Source organism: Rhinolophus ferrumequinum, chromosome 6, assembly GCF_004115265.2.
Source record: "Rhinolophus ferrumequinum isolate MPI-CBG mRhiFer1 chromosome 6, mRhiFer1_v1.p, whole genome shotgun sequence".
In the NCBI taxonomy this organism is placed as follows: Eukaryota; Metazoa; Chordata; class Mammalia; order Chiroptera; family Rhinolophidae; genus Rhinolophus; species Rhinolophus ferrumequinum.
In genome coordinates, this window is record NC_046289.1 from 70,553,690 (window position 1) to 70,575,928 (window position 22,239).

The 22,239-nt window shown below is 43.9% G+C and overlaps 1 protein-coding gene across 1 annotated transcript in view; it reads left to right on the forward strand.

Annotated features, from left to right (window-relative positions):
• RYR3 (ryanodine receptor 3) overlaps positions 1-22,239 on the forward strand; it is a 479,789-nt gene that overhangs the window by 434,014 nt on the left and 23,536 nt on the right. The window contains exons 72-88 of the mRNA XM_033107698.1: positions 943-1,074; positions 1,514-1,626; positions 4,524-4,620; positions 6,279-6,385; positions 6,785-6,836; positions 7,822-7,878; positions 8,777-8,876; positions 9,027-9,106; positions 10,574-10,650; positions 12,762-12,835; positions 13,082-13,099; positions 13,525-13,605; positions 14,049-14,137; positions 15,423-15,551; positions 17,462-17,566; positions 19,304-19,385; positions 20,046-21,376. Of these exons, the coding sequence (XP_032963589.1) occupies positions 943-1,074; positions 1,514-1,626; positions 4,524-4,620; positions 6,279-6,385; positions 6,785-6,836; positions 7,822-7,878; positions 8,777-8,876; positions 9,027-9,106; positions 10,574-10,650; positions 12,762-12,835; positions 13,082-13,099; positions 13,525-13,605; positions 14,049-14,137; positions 15,423-15,551; positions 17,462-17,566; positions 19,304-19,385; positions 20,046-21,376 (2,724 nt within the window). The remainder of the gene's footprint in view (positions 1-942; positions 1,075-1,513; positions 1,627-4,523; positions 4,621-6,278; positions 6,386-6,784; positions 6,837-7,821; positions 7,879-8,776; positions 8,877-9,026; positions 9,107-10,573; positions 10,651-12,761; positions 12,836-13,081; positions 13,100-13,524; positions 13,606-14,048; positions 14,138-15,422; positions 15,552-17,461; positions 17,567-19,303; positions 19,386-20,045; positions 21,377-22,239) is intronic.

The window sequence follows — 22,239 nt, forward strand, 5'->3', positions numbered from 1 at the left end:
TGGTAGAAAAAATATACTACAGAAAAGGCAGTAAAAATAAATCCCAAGTGCCAGAAAAAAGAAGACACACTAAATCATAGTACTGAGGAGAAATTGATGTAGTTGGGAAAACTCATAGAGTTCTCTGTACCTCTATCTATGTATTGCAGGGGCTGGGGTTTCCAATAACTTTAAAGGGAGACAGGATAGGACCTAATTATTCACGTTGTACATAAATGCAGAGGAAGAAACTTATATAAAATTAACCTTGAACCAGTGAAACACATGAATGTCCTGGAAAGACAACCATGAAACCACTTGGATATCTTCACCCCCTAGAATACAGGCTGAAATGCCAATAAATAAAACTCCCCTGAAGACAAACTCATATTTAAAAAGTACAAAGTGTGAAATGAAATCTACCACTACCGGAGAGTCAGAAAATGCAACAAAAGGAAGAATTCAAGCCTAAGGAACTGCAGAAAGAAATTTAAAAATAAGTATGGTTAAAATATTTAGAGATAAAGATAGTGATAGAATTCATAAATCAAGGTTTGGACATTATTTTTTGTAAAGAGGGATGATGTTATTGAAAAAGACCTCATTGTTAAAAAATAAAAAATAACCATTGAAATTCACAATCTAATTTATGGGTTAAAAAAGAACAGGCTAGACACAGCTGAAAAGAGAATTTGTGGTTTGAAAGATGCTTTAAGGAAATTAGAATGCAGCACAGAGAAAGAAGGGCTGGAAAATGCAACAGAAGAGTTAAGGGACATGTGGGCTTGAATGAGAAGTTCCTACATAGCATCTACAGTGTTCCAAAAGAAGATAATAGAATAAGAGACAGGTAATAACAGAGGAGAGCCCTGATTGCGATGGAACCATGCTAGGAGTAAAAGGCTTTTTCAGTAAAAGACATACTGGATACTGCTCATTTCATGTGTATGCTTCAATTTTCAGTCTGATGACCCAGCTGTAAAGTGGCAATTGAATCTCTACAAGGATGTGTTGAAGAGTGAAGAACCTTCCAATCCAGAAAAGACAGTGGAGCGTGTGCAGAGGATTTCAGCAGCTGTCTTCCACCTGGAGCAGGTAAGGAGCATCTGCCCTGAGGATTGAGCAAGCCAGCTACCCTGGAGGATACAGAGCTCCGCTCTACACTCAGGCCTTACTTAAGAGTGCCCTTGTAAGACAGAAAACAAGGAGCAAGCTTCATCCCAGCTGATGCCCACGTGTCACCTGGGTGCTTCATGGTACCAGACTCCTCAATTTTTTCCCCTCCCAGTGTTTTACAAATTTTTACCGTTAGCTCACGTGACCCTGCCATTCAGCAATAAACAGCCAAAAGCAGTTGGGAGAAGAAAAAAATCCTAAGACCTCCACAAACTGAATCATCTACTGCTGGGTACCTTTTGCTGACTACAGTTGAGAAGTGAACATTCCTCCAGCATTGAGAAGTCCGGGTTGCTGGTGATCACCTCCTTTCACCCAGTCACCCTAATGCGTGCCTACCCATGTGATTTCTTCTCAGGTGGAGCAGCCTTTGAGGTCCAAGAAGGCAGTTTGGCACAAACTGTTGTCAAAGCAGCGGAAACGGGCAGTGGTGGCCTGTTTCAGGATGGCCCCTCTCTACAACCTGCCCAGGCAAGTATTCTGTCATTTTCTTCTGGCTTGTGAGCCAGTCTGGCCCTGACACACATGATCCAAGAGGTAGAAATTGGAATCCTTCACCATGGAGCTATTACAGTCTGCATATAGTATAATGGCCTGCTAAGGCAATCAAGGTAAGCATAAAAACTGAAAGCAGATGAGATTCCCCAGTGCCCCTTTCCTGCCTCAGCTCACTGGTTTGCACAGTGACGTCAGCTACATAAGCATATGGAAATTCTTTGGTTTTTACCTGCGTGGGATTCTTTGAGGATGTAAAGGCGCCCTGGAAAAAGGGAACTGTTTTCTAAAATACTTTACCCTAAATTCCATCAACAGCTCAAACAATATTTCTCTGTTCAGGTACTTGGATGGCACCAAAATTACCCTCAGCAGGTACAGAAATGTCACTCGAGAATCCTTTAGCACAGTGTATTTGCCTTCAAGGTAAAGAAAGGGCACTGTCCCAAAGGGCTCGTCATGGGCGTGAGGCCTTTGTAGGGCTGTTTGGTCCATACTCTGAAGTCAAAAATATGTGAAGGCTTTTCTGGAATGTGTGTGAACACACGTGCTATGTCATCGTTGGGCAGAGTATCAGTGCAGACTGGGCCAGCACTGACCCCTGAGACTGACTCAGTGTCATCGGTGATGTGACAGCATCCCCATTCTCAGACAATTGCAGAGTCGGCGAGGTCAGATCTGCGATCCACAAACAAAGCTGGCGACTGAGTATCAGCCTCTGCGTCATCAACTTTCAAGTCAATAGGAACATCCTCACCTGGTCAGGAAAAATAAACCGACTGGGACAAGTACATTCTGAATCCCGTGCAAATAAATGTGGGTTTGTGGGGTTTTTTTGTTTTGTTTTTGTTTTTTGGAATATCAGATAAAGGACTATTCCTGTGCTTGACATTTTGCTTTCATCAAATTGTGCATCTTGGCCATCATTTGTCCAGTGTCCTGTCACGCTGTCCTGAGCCGACTCACTAACTGAGATTTCCTAGTGAAGATCTTTGAAGATGGTGGAGAATCAAGGCCTCTGAGACACATACCTGCTTCTACAGGTTTCTCGAGAAAACAGAGGAGTGTCTTTGGAAGGGGGTCGGGCACCACAGAATCAAGCGGCATTCATTAATAAAAAGCTGAAAAGTTAAATCAAGCTGTTACGGGCATGAAGGTTGCCGAAGTCCTGGCAAAAAAAAAGCGAAATTCGTAGCCTGGTAGAAAAAGCAAAAATGCATAGATAGGATTTCTATCTGTTTTCCAGAAGTGGTGAAACATCAGAAGGCATTCACTTTCCCCCTGGTAGATTTATGCCTGATGTTTTGCTAATTTGGCTTCCAGAAGGGCTCGGTTCTAAGCACATGTCTCCAGGACCAGTTAGGCAGACTGGTCCTCAAAAACATCTCTCAAAAACAAGCTTTTTTTTTTTTTTTCCTAAATCCACTGAAAATGTTAATACCATCCTTTCATATTCCGGTTGTTCCTTCAGCAGTTCACCCCTGTGTGGGTAATCCTAAGTGCAGGAATTCACTATGCCCTTGATGAAACGTGGCCACTCACCCCCCTAACCCTGCTGTTTTGGGGGCTTGCCCTGGATTGCTCCCTAGCATGGAGGACTGTAAGGAAATTCCATAACTCCAAAACAAAAACTATCTAAGGAGCTGATGGCAGAGACCACACCTCTCCTCCATCTTGTGCTGATCTAAACTGCATGGAGTCTTCCAAACTAAAGGGCTAAAGGGATTTATTTTGTGATGCAGAAACTGTTTCTCTGATGTTAGTTTTTAAAAGACAACCTGTATGCTTTTCTCCAGACACAAAATTAGCAATTTCTTCCTGAGCACCTTTCAACGGGTTTGGCTGGAAAAGGTTAATGAAAAAACTCAGTATGACAGGCTTATACCCATTTTAATGGTAATGTAACCTGTGGAGAGACCTGTTCATTCTCTGCACATTCCTCCTTTCTTGACCATGATTTAACATTACCATAAAAACACAGATTTGTACAATTTTTTTAAAATGACTCTGATTGGTCAGATTTTGAAGAAAGATGGCAAGGGCTATCTATATTCTTCCTGAAACCGTGACCAGGTCTTGATTGTTGTGGTCTTGACCTTCATCTTCCTTTTCTTGCCTTCCCTCCTCACTCCGCTCCTCACATTTAATAGCCAATTAACTGCTACCCAGTGGCTAATATTCCCAGAAATCAATGCTGACTTATAGGGAGTGAGTGGCCTGTGCCAGTCCTTAGTATTCCCAGACCGCAGGGCCACAGCTAGAACCACGACACACACAGGTGTTACGCTAATGAGTGCCACTCATCTAAGCTTTGCCTTCCGAAGTAAAACCTGGAGCACCTTGCAGGTGTGGTTCCTTGGAGGCCGCTGTAAAGAAGCCACACTTTACTCTTTTCAAGTTTATCTGCGACTAACCCACTCACCATTAGCAGGATTTTCCAAGGTGCCTTAACCTAGTCTCCGTCAGCTGGAGAGGTGATTGGCCAAAAGGAAAAACCAAGTTACCATATTAAGCAAATACTTCTGGACTGTTCCTTGGCCGAGTGAATTATTTCACGTTAGAGAGGAAATGTGATAAAGACCCTGTGAGACCAGAGTAGGTTCCCTTCTAACCACTGTCACCTTCCACTACGGGTCTTCCACTAACCACTGTTAGTTCACTCAGAAGGTGTTCCAGACATTCAGGAAGCACCATGGTAGAGGGTTCTGGTTTCTTTGAAACAAATGCTTCCCTTCGAAATGAAGCCTGCCCTGACCAATCAGAAGATAAGAATTGTACAAAAGTCTGTCCTGCTTACTAACCGTTAATCGCGCAGACTAAAATAAGATGTCCCATGGATCCCTCTTGACCTCACTCTCACCCCTTCCGCTCAGGCACCGCTCTATTAACCTCTTCCTCCATGGCTATCAGAGATTTTGGATAGAAACAGAGGAGTATTCCTTTGAAGAGAAACTAGTACAGGATTTGGCTGTAAGTACTGACTCAACTGGGAGCAGATATGGGTGTGAATGAATTTGATTTTTGTATTCCTGTGTGTGCATTTATAACAGTTAAAGATTCACAAAGAATCGAGCTTGTAAATTTGAAAGGAACTAACGGTATAAATTATCAGGGGAAGCCCTGCTAATGGTCCTAAGAGCCAGAGGATGAATTTCACTTGGAGGCGCTAGTACTCTTACCATCCTCATCATCATCATTAACAGCTAACACCTCTTGGGACACACAGCCATGCCGTGGAAAGTTCATCCTGAGTTAAGTTTTGAGCACCACTGGTTGCAGGAGGCCACCCGCTCGAGCCAAGGCCCTGCATTTCTAGCCAGTAACTCTGCTTTGGGGAAGGCACATTAAAATCTCCTTCCTGCATCTCACATTTCTGTATTTGGCCCTTCAGAAAACTTGTCATGTGCCCTGTCTCTAACAGACTTCATGCTCCAAACTACTTAAAATGGCACCACAGTGCCTCACTCCTCCTGGTTCAGAAAGAAAAGAAAGCCTCCTTTCCTGTGGCCAACAACACATGGTTGTTTTTGGTTTTTTCTTTCTTCTTATTCCTCTCTCTCTCTCTCTCTCTCTCTCTCTCTCTCTCTCTCTCTCTCTCTCTCTCTCTCTCTGACTTTTATCCCTTACTGTTTTGATTAGTCTTGCCCTGTTTCTCACATTCACTCTTCCCCATATTTGTTTCTTTTTCTATCTTTCCCTTTCTCCCCCGTTTCTTTTCCTCTACCCATCTTTTTTCCTTTAATCCTTTCTCCCCCATTTTTATTCCATTTGTCTTTATACCCTCCGTTCTTTTCATATATTCCTGTCAGTGACAAAGACATTTCATTGGTTTTTCCCAGTCTCTTGATTAGTGTGAAGTTGACAGTGAGCCTCCTTGCAGCCCTCCCCTTCTTCTGAACCATTCACACAACCGATGCAGGTCTCACCCATTTACTGAATACAGCGTACCCTGCTAGCTGTACTAGAAAACTCACCATTACCTCTCACATCAGCTGCTATTTGCCTTTCTGCAAAAGGAGATAGAGAAAAGATTCAATAAGAGGAGAAGCTGCAAGGCTTGTAGCTCCCGGACGGCATCTTTCAGGAACAAGATTTTTTAAATCAGGAGTGAGGTTAGGAAAGAGAAATGTTTAGCTAGGTTGAGTCTAAAATAGTATCAGCCCCCAGGTGGCCCAGTACTGTGTGACTCTTGCCCCACCCCGATTTCCAGCCCCATTCTCCAAGAGACATTTCCGGTGTTGGCCGAGAGATCCGGGTTCTCGGGTCACTCGTCAGGGCTTCCCTCCTGAACTCGGGTGCCCAGAGCTTGCATGAGAGTTCTGCTGACTGGGGTCTGGAGCTCCTCAGGCTTTGGCTTTTCCTTTCATTTTATTTTAACCCCAAATAGGAATGTTTCTTTGATTGGCTGAAAAAAAAAAATATATATATATATATCTACACATTTATATCCCCAAACTTGCATCCTTAGGGCTTCTGTCCTGAAATAAACACACGACATAGTGGTTTCTCTCTGTGCTTTTAGTCTGATGCTCTCCCTGCCTTGCGCTTTACCTTCTCTCTGTTCGCATGCAGTTGTGCAGCACGTACGGAAATCCATACCTAAAACCTGTCTGCATTGGTTTGTGTAGAAACCGCCCAAGGTGGAAGAGGAGGAGGAGGAGGAGACGGAAAAGCAACCAGACCCGCTTCACCAGATCATTCTCCATTTCAGCCGCAATGCGCTCACGGAGAGGAGGTCAGCACCGTCGGGGCCTCCTGCTTTTCCCAGGCCCCAGGCACGGCTGCCCCCACATCTCTCTCTCACTGAGGGCAGTGCCTGGAGACGGGGTGCCACCTCTCAGCTGCCTTCTTGCTGGCCACCAGGGAACATCCAGGGGCGCTCCATAGGCAGCAGCCCTCGCCTCGTCATGCCAGACACTGCGTCTGTAGATCAAGCAGCCTGAAACCTTCAGCCCTGGATTCTGAGTGAAGCCAGTGCTGATGCAGACTTTCAGCATGGTTTCTAAGAACCAGGATGGGAGAAGGAGGTTCTTCTTACCTCACTAGTACCTATAATTTAAGAGTGCTGTGGCTCTTAGTCTCTTCCGCTGGGTCCTGAAGGTAGCCCGCTAAATATTTTCTCCATTCTTTCCAGCAAATTGGAAGATGACCCTCTGTACACCTCCTATTCCAGCATGATGGCCAAGGTATACCTGGGTTTTCTGCCCGTTATCTCAGCCTTTGTCTTCCCTTAGACCTCTTCGGACCCACAGAACCTGTCATGTTGAGCAGCAGGCCTGGGATTCGTTCATGACGTGGGCTCCCGGCAGGACACCGTTCATGTGCCATACGAGTGACATTAGTAAACCACTCTACCCTCCTCTAAGGAAACCTCGAGGTTTTGCAGGAACATTGGGTGCTAGTGGCCGGCTTCACATGGCCGTTCTAGGCCAGCGAAAGGGCTTAGGCCTACAGATGGCCCTTGCGCTTCCGCTCAATTTTCAGAACATGTCCAATAGTTCAAACACAAGTGTAGGTGAAGGAAGTTCAGTACATTTGGAAGCAGGCTTAGAAACTAGTGGGAGGTTCTAGTGTTCTGGAAGAGGCAGAGTGACCAGAAATGTTGTTTCTGTGTCACGTAGAAGGATGGTGGCCTCTGGAATGCTGAGTGCTTAAGGGGACTGCTCCTTCTTAAATGGGAAAACGTCGTGTCAGGCGGGAAGGGGAATACATTGGGGTACAGGGGCACCCGTTCCTTTACCAGGTACACCACAGGGTCATGATGAGAAGGGGTACTTGGGGACTCACATCCCCAAATGACTCTGCTCTTCTTGCCAAGCTGGTGCTTATTTAGAAAAGGACAACTCCCTGAACTCCTATCTCTCAATTTCCAGCAGAACTTTATTAGGTCGAAAAGTTCAGGCCTGTGCTTGAATCAGACAAGTCCCCCGACTGTGAGCTCGGTGTTCCCGTTTCTCGTTTCCAAACCCCTTGGTAGCTGCAAAGGTGGCACTTAGAGTAGAATGCTACCCTGCGGTGGCCAAAGTGTTCTCGGTTTTACAAAGCGCTGAGGTCCCTAGGTGCCTGTGCATTACATCCCATCCCCTGCCCCGGCCCCGTGCAGTCTTGTTTATCAGGTTCACCTTTAACTGGATTGTCTGTCTCGTCCTGTGCCTGCACCATGGAACCCAGAGCTGTCAGAGTGGGGAAGACGACGAAGAAGAGGAAGACAAGGAAAAAACATTTGAAGTAAGTTTCCAGGAAGATTGAAGACAGGGTCACCCTCCAAAGCCAACCACGTGCAGGACCTTCACTGGTGGGTGCTGACGTGAGACATGTGGTTCCGCCATGTGTATCTGGTGGTAGAACCCACATGTCTGCCTGGGTGAAGCACACCCGTTAGCCGTGGTTCTGTTGTCTGCCTGACGAGGGAAGCAGGCAGCCAGTCAGTCAGCAAACCACCCCATTATGTTTGTTCTTCTGGGAAAGTTTGATAGTAACAGGGGCCATAGAAGGGCAAATTCAGACACCCCAAAATGACACCGCAAGGCCATGGAGACACAGGGTGGTTTTTGCACTACTATTCTGCAAATGTGATAATAGCTATTTTTATTCTGAGGCAGTGCAGGGCATTCAATCTCCCAAGATAAAAATGAGTTGATTTGTACCCTTGTATTGATAAAGTATGCCACAGTAGAAGTAAATGACTATACTTACAGTTCTGGAAAGCCTTGACATTCTAGTATCCCATATCCGGCAGAGTCCCTGTTAACTGTGGTCTGAGAAGTCTAGAAGTCTAGGGTGTTCTCTATTTTCAGACAGACAGACTCCTGTTGACTCCTCAGCAGGTTTCCTTGTGTGACAGAACATTGGAAACAAACACATTTGAACCTGTGATCACTTCCTATAATTACAGTATAAAAGGGGAATGGAGTCTCATACAAAAAGTGGAAAGTTCCTCATCAAACTATGAGTGCATTATGGGCAGCCACTTTTGGAAAGCTGGGTAGCATCAGAAAATGAACTTCAGAGATCTGCTTTATGTGTGTTGCCTTCCTTAGGCAAGTAAAGATGATCTCTCTCAACGTACCTCACCACCGTGAATTCCCTGAGCATAGACAGATCTTTTCCTGTGTGTTTTATCCAGGAGAAAGAAATGGAAAAGCAGAAAACTCTCTATCAGCAAGCTCGGCTGCATGAGCGTGGAGCCGCAGAGATGGTCCTTCAGATGATAAGCGCCAGCAAAGGTGGTTTCCGTGGTTTCTGAATGGGCCCCTGTAACTACCACAGAGCTGTCACACTGCAACCTGAAGTCATTATTAAAGAGTCCTGCTAAAGCCCAGGTGTGACTTACCCTCTGTTTCCTTGGTGATTCAATCGAATCTTCACCACGGCAGGTGAGATGAGCCCCATGGTGGTGGAGACTCTGAAGCTGGGGATCGCCATCCTGAATGGAGGCAACGCGGGTGTGCAACAGGTAATAGGGGCTCACGGGAGATGGTGCAGACTTCCGAGGTATTCCCACTTGACATCTGTCACACTTCTGGGAAGAGGTGTGGACTCTGCTGCAGAGGGGCCACTCAGAATCACCTTTACTGGTGTTTGTCCTTCGTGGCCAATTATATCAGAGTAGCTGGGAGCACAGATAAAACCAGGCTGGGCGTCGGCAGACAAATGTGTACTTAATCAAGAGGGTTTACCCAGGGTTTGAAGAGAAAAACATTTCATGTTTTTCATCATTAAATGATTTTTTTGCATAAATATGCCGTAGAGGAAGTTTTCTAAGCCTTAAATTTTTATTTCAACCTTTTCACTTAAGTAGCCGCCTTATTGTAACAAAGAGCCTGATCCGTGAAGTGGGATTCATAATCCCACACACCTATTATTTGTGCATTCATTTGTTCACTCATTTCTTCATTCACAATTGTTTAGTGATTGCTGACTATGCAGTACGGCCAGGTTCTGTGCTGGCAGTGGAGAGCATAGCAGTGAGTAATGCAAAAAAAACCCCTGCCACCATGCATTAAATGAGACAGCACACAGAAGCATAGAGCGGAGTGCCTGGCACATGGAATTCATGCAACAATCTGAGTCGGAACTGGCTGCAGCAGACAGGAAAATACTGGTGTTTCCTGGGCACTCTGGGCTCTAGCTAAAAGCATCTGTGTGCACAGGAAAGTGACATTTCAAAGACTCTTAGCATTCGTGAGGGTCATATCCCAGGGCCTATGAGAATCTCCAAGTTCTTAACTACCATAATGAATATAATTTTTCCCAGTCTTTCATTCATCCCAAACAAATTTCTCATTAAGTACTGCTATTTTCTAAGACACCCCTCACTTTCTGTTCTCTTCTATCACGACACCATCAGTTGATTTTCTTGCAGGGCCTTTTTTTTTTTTCTGACAAACAGAATTTTTATTATGCCAGGCAAAGTTCCTGCCTGTCCTGTAACAGAGAACAGAGGAAACAAAGTCTGACTGTGAAAGAGATACTGAGCTCTCAGCGAGGCTCGTTACTGGCTGAGCTCCTGTTCAGTGTGTCAAACTCATGACACGAGCTGTTCAGATTATACCTCAGCAACTAGATCGTGCTCTGGGCGCTTGTTCCCAGATAGGAGCGACGTCAAACAGTAAATGTATGTATGTCAAAGATCTACCGTACTGCCCTAACAGAAATACCCGTGGGCCTTTGTTAAATAAAATGTCCACCCTAAATGATTCTGGTTCTGTAAGTAGAGGGTGGGGCTCAGACACACGGCAGGTTTAAGTCCACGTGCGGCTCACAGGGTGACCTGCTTACCCAGGGTCACAGCCCACGGCCCTGGATCGGACTCAGTGTGCCTGTGTGGCTAGGACTTGCCGCTTCTCCATTACAATAGGAGGGTCGGTGCTTGTGGCGTAGTGTCCATTGCTTTTCCTTTTCAAATGTGTCTCCTTTGCAGAAAATGTTAGATTACCTAAAGGAGAAAAAGGATGCTGGATTCTTTCAAAGCCTTTCTGGTCTTATGCAGTCTTGCAGGTAAATAAGGGAAAACCACTCACGGCATTGTTTAAAACTCTTCGCTATTCAAGGGACACGGAAATGGGATGGGGAGGGCTATAGAATAAACTGGCTTATCACGGAAGTATTGAGAAAGCAAAGAGGCTAGGTGTAGTTCTTCCAGCCTTCAAGATGATACTCAAATAGTGTTCAGAGGGGAACATGTGATCTCTATTAGACACACACACACACACACACACACACACACACACACACACACACACATATCGCGTTTGGCCTTTTAATTGCCCTCACTTCCTTTGTTGTTGTGTTGTTATCCTCAGAACTATGAGTTTCTCCTAAACATATATGCTCATAAAAGTCAAACCAGAAAAGAATTAAAAAGAAGAGGAGCACTTCACTGGGACTCAAAGCTACGTTTTCATTAGATCCCGTAGGCACTTTCTTCATCTTTATCCTAACTAGTCTTTGAGCCTGAAGAGGTATTTTGGTGGGTACATATTTTGACACATCCATTTTGACAGCGCTACATCCTAACATGGGAACATTTTCACATAGCCTAAAAAACAAAGCATTAAACTTTTCATGCATATTATTAGGTTGGGTAAGCCTCCCCTGGTGGCTGAACTCTCTGACAAACAAACAATATGGAACCAAAAGTCAAAAGGATACCATACTTGCTCATTTCAGAAATGAGCTAGAAATCTTTCCAAGAAAAGTGTCAAATCACTCTCTAAGGTCCACATGTATTTTGAACAGTCTGCAACTCATTCTGAAAGAAATCAAAGTTATAATTATCTAGTTCATGTGAAACTCATTTATAATGGAGGGACAGGTGACGTAACCTTAGAGGCCAACTGAGTTCTAACAAGTTTTAAGACATTTTAATGTTTTGGGGTTTTTTTGCTGAGTATAAAAATAATACATATTTGTAAAATATTTATGCACTGGAGAAAATAAAACATTTGAAACGGGTGTTTTGAATGGAGAAGTGCTGCTTCAAAGAAGCTATGTCCAGAAGTCCTATTTCCATATTATCCTCCCTTGACAGCAAAACCAAAATGGAAGGATAGTTTTATGTTATTGAAGAAACCCTTTTTACAGCAGAATCTGGGAAGAACCAACAAGATGGCAATAGGAATTTTTACTGTTTTCTTATTAAAATTCATCTAAATTACAGAGCATTTGTGACTCCTAAAAGGGGGAAAGAAGTGCTGGATTTTTCCCTAATGTCTTTCCTATCTGACGGTCATTTCCTTTGCCCAATGGTAAAAGGAAGGCAGGGGTTTGCAGAATCTTAATGGATTCAACCAAAAGCTTCCCTAAGAGCAATATTCTTATGAGACCTATGTTCTTATATTCTGTGAAACCTTCCAACTGGGGAAGGAATTAGAGTCTGTTAGAGAAGTAGAATGAGCCCCAATTGGAAATAAAATCATACAGTGTCCTCATTACTAAGCTTTGTGGTTGTACTAGGGGTTCCTGACTAAGTAGGATTTGATGGTAGCTGTGACTGAGAAGTTTGAGGAAAGTTGGGACAAAAATGAACACCAACTTGTCATAGGTTCCGGCACACCTAGGGACACCATTACCTCTAGAAAGATTAATCTCACCTCCTGAATGACCCAGGAATCCTAAGGTGTGGCCCTTCAAAATCTGGAAATTTGTAGCTCTCGCCATCAGTATTTATCCTAAGCACTAAAAGCAACAATTCCTTGTGATTCTTAGAGAAAGTCGGCAAATGTGGGAGGTGAACATTACTTAGTGCAGTTTAAAGCAAACTTGCCCTTGAAAAGTCTTAGGAACAAATTGTTCCTTCTTTATTTAGGAAGCCTTTCTAAATCTTCATCCATAAGCAAGGACTCAAACTGAACAAACAATGATAGTCACCATAAGTATTTCTGATCCTCCCCGTGTGTGACAAGGTCTGTGAGCTCCCGGTATCCTTGGGCATCAATGCCTGGCACAAACCCAGGGAACCGCTGGACTCTCAAACACACTGTGATGTATTAGTGCATTTATGACAATACAGGGACAGGATATTCTTAGTCAATAGGTACATTGACGTTAGAAATCCATTTTCTCAGTGTGTGTAGCCCTCACCCTTGCTTTCTTTTGTCTATTACAAGTGTCCTTGATTTGAATGCATTTGAGAGGCAGAATAAAGCTGAAGGCCTGGGGATGGTTACTGAGGAAGGAACACGTAAGTAACTAATGAATGTGAAGGCCACTCTCCCTCATTACAGTCTTAACTATTTCTGGTTAGAGCCCCTGTTTACGTCTTACTCTGCAAGGACTTGCTCCATTTCAGCAAAATATTTTCATCAGTAGCTTTGATAAAGCCAGCGTCCAGTCTGGATGTGTTCATAGCGCCAGCCTTAGCTAAAGACAGTTTATCATAGTGTTTATGGTGTTCTTACTTTGTATTCTGTTTTTCTCTTATCACCAGTCATTGTTCGTGAGCGTGGTAAGTTTGAGTTTCTGGCCTGAGTTCCTACCACGTGTGCATCCGAAGAGACCCAATGTAATTGCCTCGATTCCAACACATTTGAGGCTTGGTGGCTGCATGTCAAGTTTAACTCAGTAGTTTGATGCTTAATTAAAGAAGAGTCTTCCATTCATAGAGCATGGGTTATGGACTGTGAACCATTACTGCCACTAGCCTGGTTGTTTTCCTTACAGTTACATCTGGGGGCTGAATATTTTAGCTTTGTTGGTCATTGTGTCCTGCAGCCTCAGTTCTGAGTTAATCAGGTTCATCAGCATTCATCCAAAGTTCCCCTTCCAAACCATTCTGGGACAGCTCCGTTAGCGTTTTTGCTTTCTTTTGCATGGGCAAGTGTTCTAGGTTAGGAAGCAAACAGATGCTCACCAGTGTTCTCTGTTTTCAAGGTGAAAAAGTACTCCAGAATGACGAGTTTACACGCGATCTCTTTAGATTCCTACAGTTACTTTGTGAAGGACATAACAGTGGTAAGTGGAACAGATTGATTTATCATTCAGGTGCAAAACTGTGATTCAGTTCAGGCTGCCACATGCAGTACAACCAAGTTCTAACTCAAGGACAACAGTTCATTCATTCTCAAGAAGAAGCCCTATGCAAAATCACCTTTAACCCAAGGCTAACGTTATTTACTACCACCAAGGCTAAACTGCTTCCAGAATCTTCACATGGTGGAACGAAACACCCAACCCTTTCTGTCAAGTCCCTTGGGGCTCATTCGGTCCCATTTCTGTTGACACTGGGAAGGGAGGGCTCAGGGCAGCGGTCTGTCCTGCAGGAGACACCAGGACCCAAAGAGGGTGCCCTTGTAAGGCTTTGCACATAGTGTACGTCTTTTGAGTTTAGCCAGGAGAGCGTGACTGGCTCGCTAGGCATGACGGGACAGGCTCTGACCCAGCCCTGGTGTTGTCAGACTTTCAGAACTTCCTGCGGACTCAGATGGGCAACACCACCACCGTGAATGTCATCATCAGCACCGTGGACTACCTTCTGCGTCTTCAGGTGTGTGGGCCCTGAATGGTGGCACTTCTCAAAGGTACTTACAAAAGCTGAAAACAGTTAGTTACACAGGGGCCGGAAGGGCCCAGGATACAGTCAAGCCCCGGTAGGGGAGGTATTGTAATCTATACACACACACTTATGGGAAGTCAAATACAGTAAGTCCTGAGTTAATGTTGTCAGTAGGTTCTGCGACTGCAAGTAAAACGATGTGTAATGAAACCAATTTTACCATACGCTAATTGGCATAAGCAAGAGTTAAGGTCCTAGGACATCTCATCAATGTTACAAGCAAACAACATGGAACAAAACAAAGTTATTTGAGGATCTAGTGTACCAAAAAAGTGTTTTAGATATTTGAAGACTGAAGTGGGGGGAATGGTTAAATGCCACATCATCTAATATAAATGCTGGTTTACTTTCACCAGTGAAAACCTAGCCGCAATGCCCCACAGCTTTAAAACAACCTGTGAGTGAGAACAGATTATTCACTAGGAGAAAGAGTTCCAGAAAGTTGTGGGAATTAAACAAGTCTACACATTCTTAGTGTTGAGAAGTCACTTGCTTTAATTGTTTGAAGGAAAATCCAAATAATAGCAAGAAAATGTACACAAACATGAGAGAGGATCCTCTTTTCTCTTTGCTGATTCTTCATCCTGGTTCTGCCACTTACCAGCTTGGGACCTGGGGCAATCAATCCGTTTAACCTCCCTGTGTTCCAGTTTTCTCATCTGTAAAATAGGTAGGACGCGTCTCATAGGGTGACAGTAAAGACTGAGAGGTTTAATATGTGTAATGTGCTCAGAACGATGTCTGGCGCTTGCAGTGTTACCTATTATATTGTTGCTGTTATGATGATTATTTGGTTGATGATCATAATTATTTTTAATGTCCCTTTTTCATTGTGAATAAATTGTCCTATATCGTAGTCACCGCAGCCCCGCTGACCGCTGTCCTCTCTCCTATCTGTTCTTGCCTGCGGAGGAATATCTGTACTTCAAAGATGCTAGGGACCCACTAGCTCTGCTTCCTCACAGAGTCCTGGGAAGGGAGGGCTCAGGGCAGCGTTCTGTCCTGCAAGAGACACCAGGACCCAAATGGGGTGCCCTTGTAAGGCTTTGCACATAGTGTACGTCTTCTGAGTTTAGCCAGGAGAGTGTGACTGGCTCGCTAGGCATGACAAAGAGGTCATGGAGACATAGGACTCTCTTGTATTCTTCCCTAACATTGAGTTTAACTACACAGACCGAAGCCTGAGAAATACTAAATTCTACTTGTTTGTCCTTAGGAATCAATCAGTGATTTCTACTGGTATTATTCAGGGAAGGACATCATTGATGAATCTGGACAGCACAATTTCTCCAAAGCTCTGGTGGTCACCAAGCAGATTTTCAATTCTCTCACAGAATACATCCAGGTATGTGCGACAGAGTACGTGCTTGAAAACAAAGAGAACATGTTGACACTCCCATATTTTAAATTCCCTAGAGAATATTTGGATGCACATGTGGACTGTGCATCCAGCCCTATTGCTGACAATATTTCTTATCTGTAACTAGGAACCAATAGTACCTACACTCCGTGAGAAGCTAGGGTTTATGGTCCCCCACTGTGACCTGTTCATAGCGTTATCACACTTTATTTTCATTTCTCTAGTTACTTTTTGCTTCCCCGCCCAGACCGAAAACTTTCTGCAGATGGAAAACTTCTTATTCAATTTAAAATCCTTCATTTCTAGCACAATGTCTAGCGCATCATAGGCGTTCAATAAGAGTGGAGAGAGGAGTACAGAAATGACTAATAGAATGAAGGAATAAAGGGATAGATGATGTTACTTTGAGCCCTGAGATGAAAAACAATTCATGAGATCCTACTAATATGTCAGAAATTAACTCTATGGAAAAGATAATTCCAGAAGCTCATAAACTATGTGCAATGGCGGTTAACTCTACAAGCGAATTTTAGGTCGAGTGTCAGGAACTTAGAACATTCTTTTTCCGTTCACAGCATTCTCTGTTCATTGCTACAGTGGTCCAGCTACCATGAAAAGGCATAGAGGATGTATTCAGGCATAATTTGCTATAAAATCAGTAGCCATGTCACAGTTATGTTATATAAATGTTTTAAAGATCCATATGATGAACCAGCTGGCACACTAAGATCTTATGTTCTTATTAAAATAAACACAAAACTAAGACTATCAACTTGAAAAGGAGGTTTTAAGGGATAGATTGATCCAAGGATTCTAAGAACATGGGGAGATAAACCTAGGAACAGGTGAGTCATCTGAAGTGTCACAGAATGTGAAATACCTGGGAAGATCACTGAACAGATTTGACAAGCATCTGATTTGCTCTCTGCAGAACCCATCCTAATCTTCAGAATTTCCCATGGAGCACTTTAACCAAAAAGTAAAGGAACTTATTTTAGGTGAATGTGAGTTTCTTTCAACAATGGTTTTGTTCCAAACAGAATCTAGAGTTTTCTAGGAATCAAACAGCAAATGTACACAGGCTTGTGTGATTTAGGCACTATCTGTCCTGCTCTCCTCTTCCCTGGGAATCCTGCCAAGCCTCTTCTAGGACTGGAGATAGCATCAGTGTTCTTTTCGGAAACTCCTTATCAAAGAGTGATTGGGGGCCCGGTTAAAGGGTAGACACATACACTATAAGGAAAAGTTTAGGATAAGAAGTATTGGTTCAGTAATGATCTTCAATAATAGGCACGGTTATTAACATGGAAAATGAAAACTGGTAATTGTCATCCCTCTCTGCCTGGCTTTCAGAAAACATAGAGTTCAGGTTAATGATAAGAAAATCCTAAAAGCAGTTGAACACTAGGAATATTATTCAGAGTTTTTTTACTTGAGTAGATAGCCATGTGGTCATAGCATTTTACATGTAGCTTTGCCGGATAATAGTGGGTTTTCACATTGGGCTCCATGGAATGCTTGAGTTCCTCCGAACCCCTCGTAGCCAAGGTGTGGATGAGAGTGGGCAGGGGTGCCCTTCACCTCTGTCTCAACCAGAGCATTTCATTCTTTACATGGTGTTCTTCGGTGTCAGATTTTATTTGAAGAGTACATTCTGAGGCTGAAAAAAAAATCTCTGGAAATCACCAGCCTGTGAAATTCCGAGTGGCTTTTGCTAGACACAGGGATCCTCCAATGAGGGAGGAGTAATATGTTGGGAAATATTGAACACAAAGCATGTGACGTTTGGAAGGAGCTCTCTGTTCACGTAAGCTGGTGTCAAATGCCCTTCCTAGGGCACCTTTCAGAGCAGTTGGGGATGTGTAAGTGAAATAAGGACGTGCACTTCTCCACAGGGGCCCTGCATTGGGAACCAACAGAGCCTGGCTCACAGCAGGCTGTGGGACGCAGTGGTCGGCTTCCTCCACGTATTTGCTAACATGCAGATGAAACTTTCTCAGGTACTGTGGCCTGTTCCCAATGAGCCGTTGGTGTGAAATGCTAAGTCAGTCCCCACTCCTTGGTATTCCCGTTGTGGATATGGCTGTGTGAAGAAATGACTGGGAAAACCATGCAGATTAGAACCATGGGTTTAAATGGGAGACAGAAATGAATGCCCCAGACAGGCTTTTGCATGGATGCAGCTACCTTCCTCGTGTCCTACCAACCTACCCTTTTCATAATTGCCTCAACATTTGCTTTTTATAATGCTAATTCCTTTTGCTGCCTTGTCACTGCTTTGTCAGTTCGTAACAATCTACCAGCCCTGTTTGATCTGTCAAATGTCTGCCTATCTCTTTAATTTACGAATCCTTTCTCTCTTACCTTCGCTTCCCCTTTCCTCCCCATCTCTGCCCTTCCTTCTCACTCCCCATCTCTCTGGCAAGAGGAATCGGAATCGCTCAGAGCATTTATTATGAACAAATAAATGTAGTGTATGTAGTAGTTGATTGCCTCTCTCCATGGCAACACGTGAGGGAGAGCTTCAGGATGTCTCAGGCTGATTAGAATAACATTTGCAGCATTAATTTAAATAATGTGTACCTAAAATTTTCAAGGCTGTCACATCTGCCTCCTCTCTTCTGGAATGTGCTATTTAACCCTTTCATTTTTCCCCTTTTGACTCTGGCCTTATGGGAGGAGAGAGTTCTCGGGAGGGCTGCTAATTGGGGGTGATACGTCAGCTGGCTGACTCCTGTGTCAGCCCAGCCTGGGCAGTAGTGTGGTGTAGAGGCTCCGGAGGTAAGAGCCTGGTCCCGCCACCTCCTCACGGGTGACTTTCAGGAAGTCATTTCCCTTTTCTGGTTTTTTGTTTCATCATCTGTGAAATATTGGGACTCAGAATAGATGCTCTCTGAGGTCTCTTCCAGCCTTAATATTCTATATTTCTACTTTGTATATAGGTATGACACACACCAAAGGTGGGGTGAAACCCCTCTGAAATTTAAAGGGTTAGATAAACAACTATGTCTTTGTGAGGGAATCTGTAAAAGAAGTGTGGTCCAGATGCATTTTTTAATCCACCTTCAGATTGCCCACCTCAGATCTTCCAAGGATTGTCTGCCTTCTGTGACGTAGGGTATAAATACAGCGCTAACTTGGCAATGCCCTGTCTGCAAGGCTGAAATTAAAACCAAACAGACTAGTATCAAAACCACCCAGAGGTATAGCCTCAATTTTATACCATTTTCAGGGACCAGTGGCACCCAGATCACCACCAGCTAGAGTCAGGAGAACCTAAATTAATCCAGAACCTAAATTAATCCATTAGAAAAAAAAGGAGAACCCAGTTGGTGATTATAATCTTGATACCTTAATTGGATTGCAATAGTATTCCCCAAAAGCTCACTTGTATTGCTCTGGTATAAAAAATAACATAAGCTGTTAGTGATACCTACAGGCTCTTTGGTGGATTGGGTTGTTCAGTAGTTTTGGACAACAAGTGTTATATCTGCCACATTGTGCTAATAAAAAGGAAAAATGTAAAGGAGAGCTGTTGGCCGAACCCTGCTACAATGAGCCTCCCAATGCTGCAAACAGCGGATGGTACAACGTCCACATTCGCAATGAGAAGGGAGGTCATTCCCAAGATGACGCAGCCTCCACCTAACCTTTCCAGAGCAGGCTCTTCTTGCTCACTGCCCTGGACTTCGCGAAGGGATCGGATAGCTCAGGGGTATCTCCTGTTTCTGTTCTAGGATTCCAGTCAGATCGAGCTGCTGAAGGAACTCTTGGATCTCCTTCAGGACATGGTGGTGATGCTTCTGTCCCTCCTGGAAGGTTGGGCTATTTGGTATAACTAGGCATTCACACAACTGTAATTGGTCCGAGCACTAACCGTACTAACCACACAGATTATCCTTCTGGCAGGTCATTGATGGTGCCATATGACATTGGTTAGAAAGCCAAATTCTCAGCAACAAAAAAATGAGTGAGGGGCACATGGTCTGATGGACAAAGCCTGAAACCAACTCATTTTATGTCAATAGGAAAGCCAGAATGAACTGGGGAAAACCTCCAAGCTTTGCTCTTCCCTATCCTCTCCCTCTCCCCATTGCTTTTCAGTACATCTGGCTGCCAGTGTGTATGCCAGCCATCTAGTTGGGCACCCTCCGAGGTCTAAGGGGATAAAAGGAGCACCACTTATCCCGACATGTCCCCAATAATCTGATAACAGAACCACTTCCCGGGCCCCAGGCGAGATAAAAGGCACTGGTGTAGCCATCTCCTCCTCCCCTTTGTTTCTTTCCCCCTTGGCTCGTAGTGGTTGGTGTAGTCTTTATGGCTTGCTGCTCCCTCCTGCCCATTTCCAAATCATCACAGTCAGGAAAGAGCTGACTGATTGGGCATTTAAGTCTTCTAACAATAGCTACCTGACCAGTAACACGATGGCTTGGGTTTATTGATGTATTTATATGTCTTTTTGAACCTGCCTCACAGGGAATGTGGTAAACGGAACTATTGGCAAGCAGATGGTTGACACGCTGGTCGAGTCATCTACCAATGTAGAAATGATCTTGAAATTCTTTGACATGTTCTTGAAACTTAAAGACTTAACCAGCTCAGACACCTTCAAAGAATATGACCCAGATGGTAAAGGGATCATCTCCAAAAAAGAATTCCAGAAGGCCATGGAAGGGCAAAAACAGTACACACAGTCAGAGATTGACTTTCTCCTTTCGTGTGCAGAAGCTGATGAGAATGACATGTTTAACTACATTGATTTTGTAGACCGGTTCCACGAGCCGGCCAAGGACATAGGGTTTAACGTGGCAGTGTTACTGACAAATCTCTCCGAACATATGCCTAATGATTCTCGCCTTAAGTGTCTGTTGGACCCAGCAGAAAGCGTGCTAAATTACTTCGAACCATACCTAGGTCGCATTGAGATTATGGGTGGGGCCAAGAAAATTGAGCGTGTTTATTTTGAGATCAGTGAATCCAGTCGAACTCAATGGGAAAAGCCCCAAGTGAAGGAATCTAAGCGACAGTTCATCTTTGATGTTGTCAATGAAGGTGGGGAGCAAGAAAAAATGGAACTGTTTGTGAACTTCTGTGAGGATACCATCTTTGAAATGCAGTTAGCATCTCAGATCTCTGAATCTGACTCAACCGACAGGCCAGAAGAGGAGGAGGAAGAAGATGAAGATTCTTCTTACACGTTAGAAATTGAGGGTGAAGAGGAGGATAACAAGTCTTTTGAGTCTGCCTCTGCATTTGCCATGGCCTGTGCCTCAGTGAAGAGAAATGTTGCCAACTTTTTAAAGCGGGCGACTCTGAAGAACCTCAGGAAGCAATACAGGAAGGTGAAAAAGATGACTGTGAAGGAGCTGGTGAAGGTGTTACTCTCTTTCTTCTGGATGTTGTTCGTGGGGCTATTCCAATTGTTCTTCACCATATTGGGAGGAATTTTTCAGATCCTCTGGAGCACAGTGTTTGGAGGGGGCCTGGTAGAAGGAGCAAAGAACATCAGGGTGACCAAAATCCTGGGAGACATGCCTGACCCAACCCAATTTGGTATCCATGACGATGCTATGGAGGCTGAGAGGGCAGAAGTGACTGAGCCAGGTATCGCCACTGAACTAGTACACTTCATAAAGGGTGAGAAGGGAGATGCAGATATTATGTCAGATCTTTTTGAATTCCACTCAAAGAAAGAAGGTGGCTTAAAGCATGGGCCCGAAGTGGGTTTGGGTGACCTCTCGGAGATTATTGGCAAGGATGAACCCCCTACACTAGAGAGCACTGTACGGAAGAAAAGGAAAGCACAGGTAAGCAGAATTTGTTTCCATCATCTTTCTTTATGCCCAGAAAAAGACTTGTCATTAGATCTTGCAATCAGTACTGACACCAATTCCCTAAGAGCCAACAGTGTATTAGACACCAGCTCTCCTACAAGTACCCTGATCTTTTAATTCCAGCTTTGCCATGTCTGGAGAGAACGAGACTTAAATGGTTGTCTGTATGTAACTGCTGAGTGGTCTTTGGTTTACATTGTAGAGTTCAACCATGATGCTCTGTGATGCTCACCTTGCTTCCCCACTTTTGTTAGAAGGTTAGTTCTCGTGGTAGACAAGTTCATTCAGTGAGTCGAAAGCATTGAAAACCAGGTATAGCGTAGGAGACTTTTCCTGTGAGACAATACTTCTACAGTGTCCCGAAAGGTCCAGATGATACCCTATGATTTTGCACAGCGTCCCAGTGAGTTTTATTGTGCTTGGGATATTTTCATTCTTGTGATGCACCCACTATGAAATTTGGACATTGAGTCAGTCAACTACATTAAGGGAATGAGATAACAGTAATTTAGAGCCCTTTGGTTATGGTTGATGGCCCTTGGTCAGCCCTCGGGTGTTTTCCTCTCTTGCAGCATCCAACTCATAGCATCATTCTATCATTAAAGAGAGTATGGAGAGAAGTGCGAAGAGATCAGAGCCCAAAGAAAACTTTTATTCATTCATTACATTAATATTTATTGACTAGTTAATATGTGCTTGTCACTGATTTGGGCTCTGAGAATACAGTGGTGAATGAGAAATGTGTTGTTCCTGTAATTTAGTGGAAAAGATAGACATTGGATAAGTCAGTATAAGTGTGAAGACTGTTAGGAGGGAAGAATGCCAGGTGCTAAGGA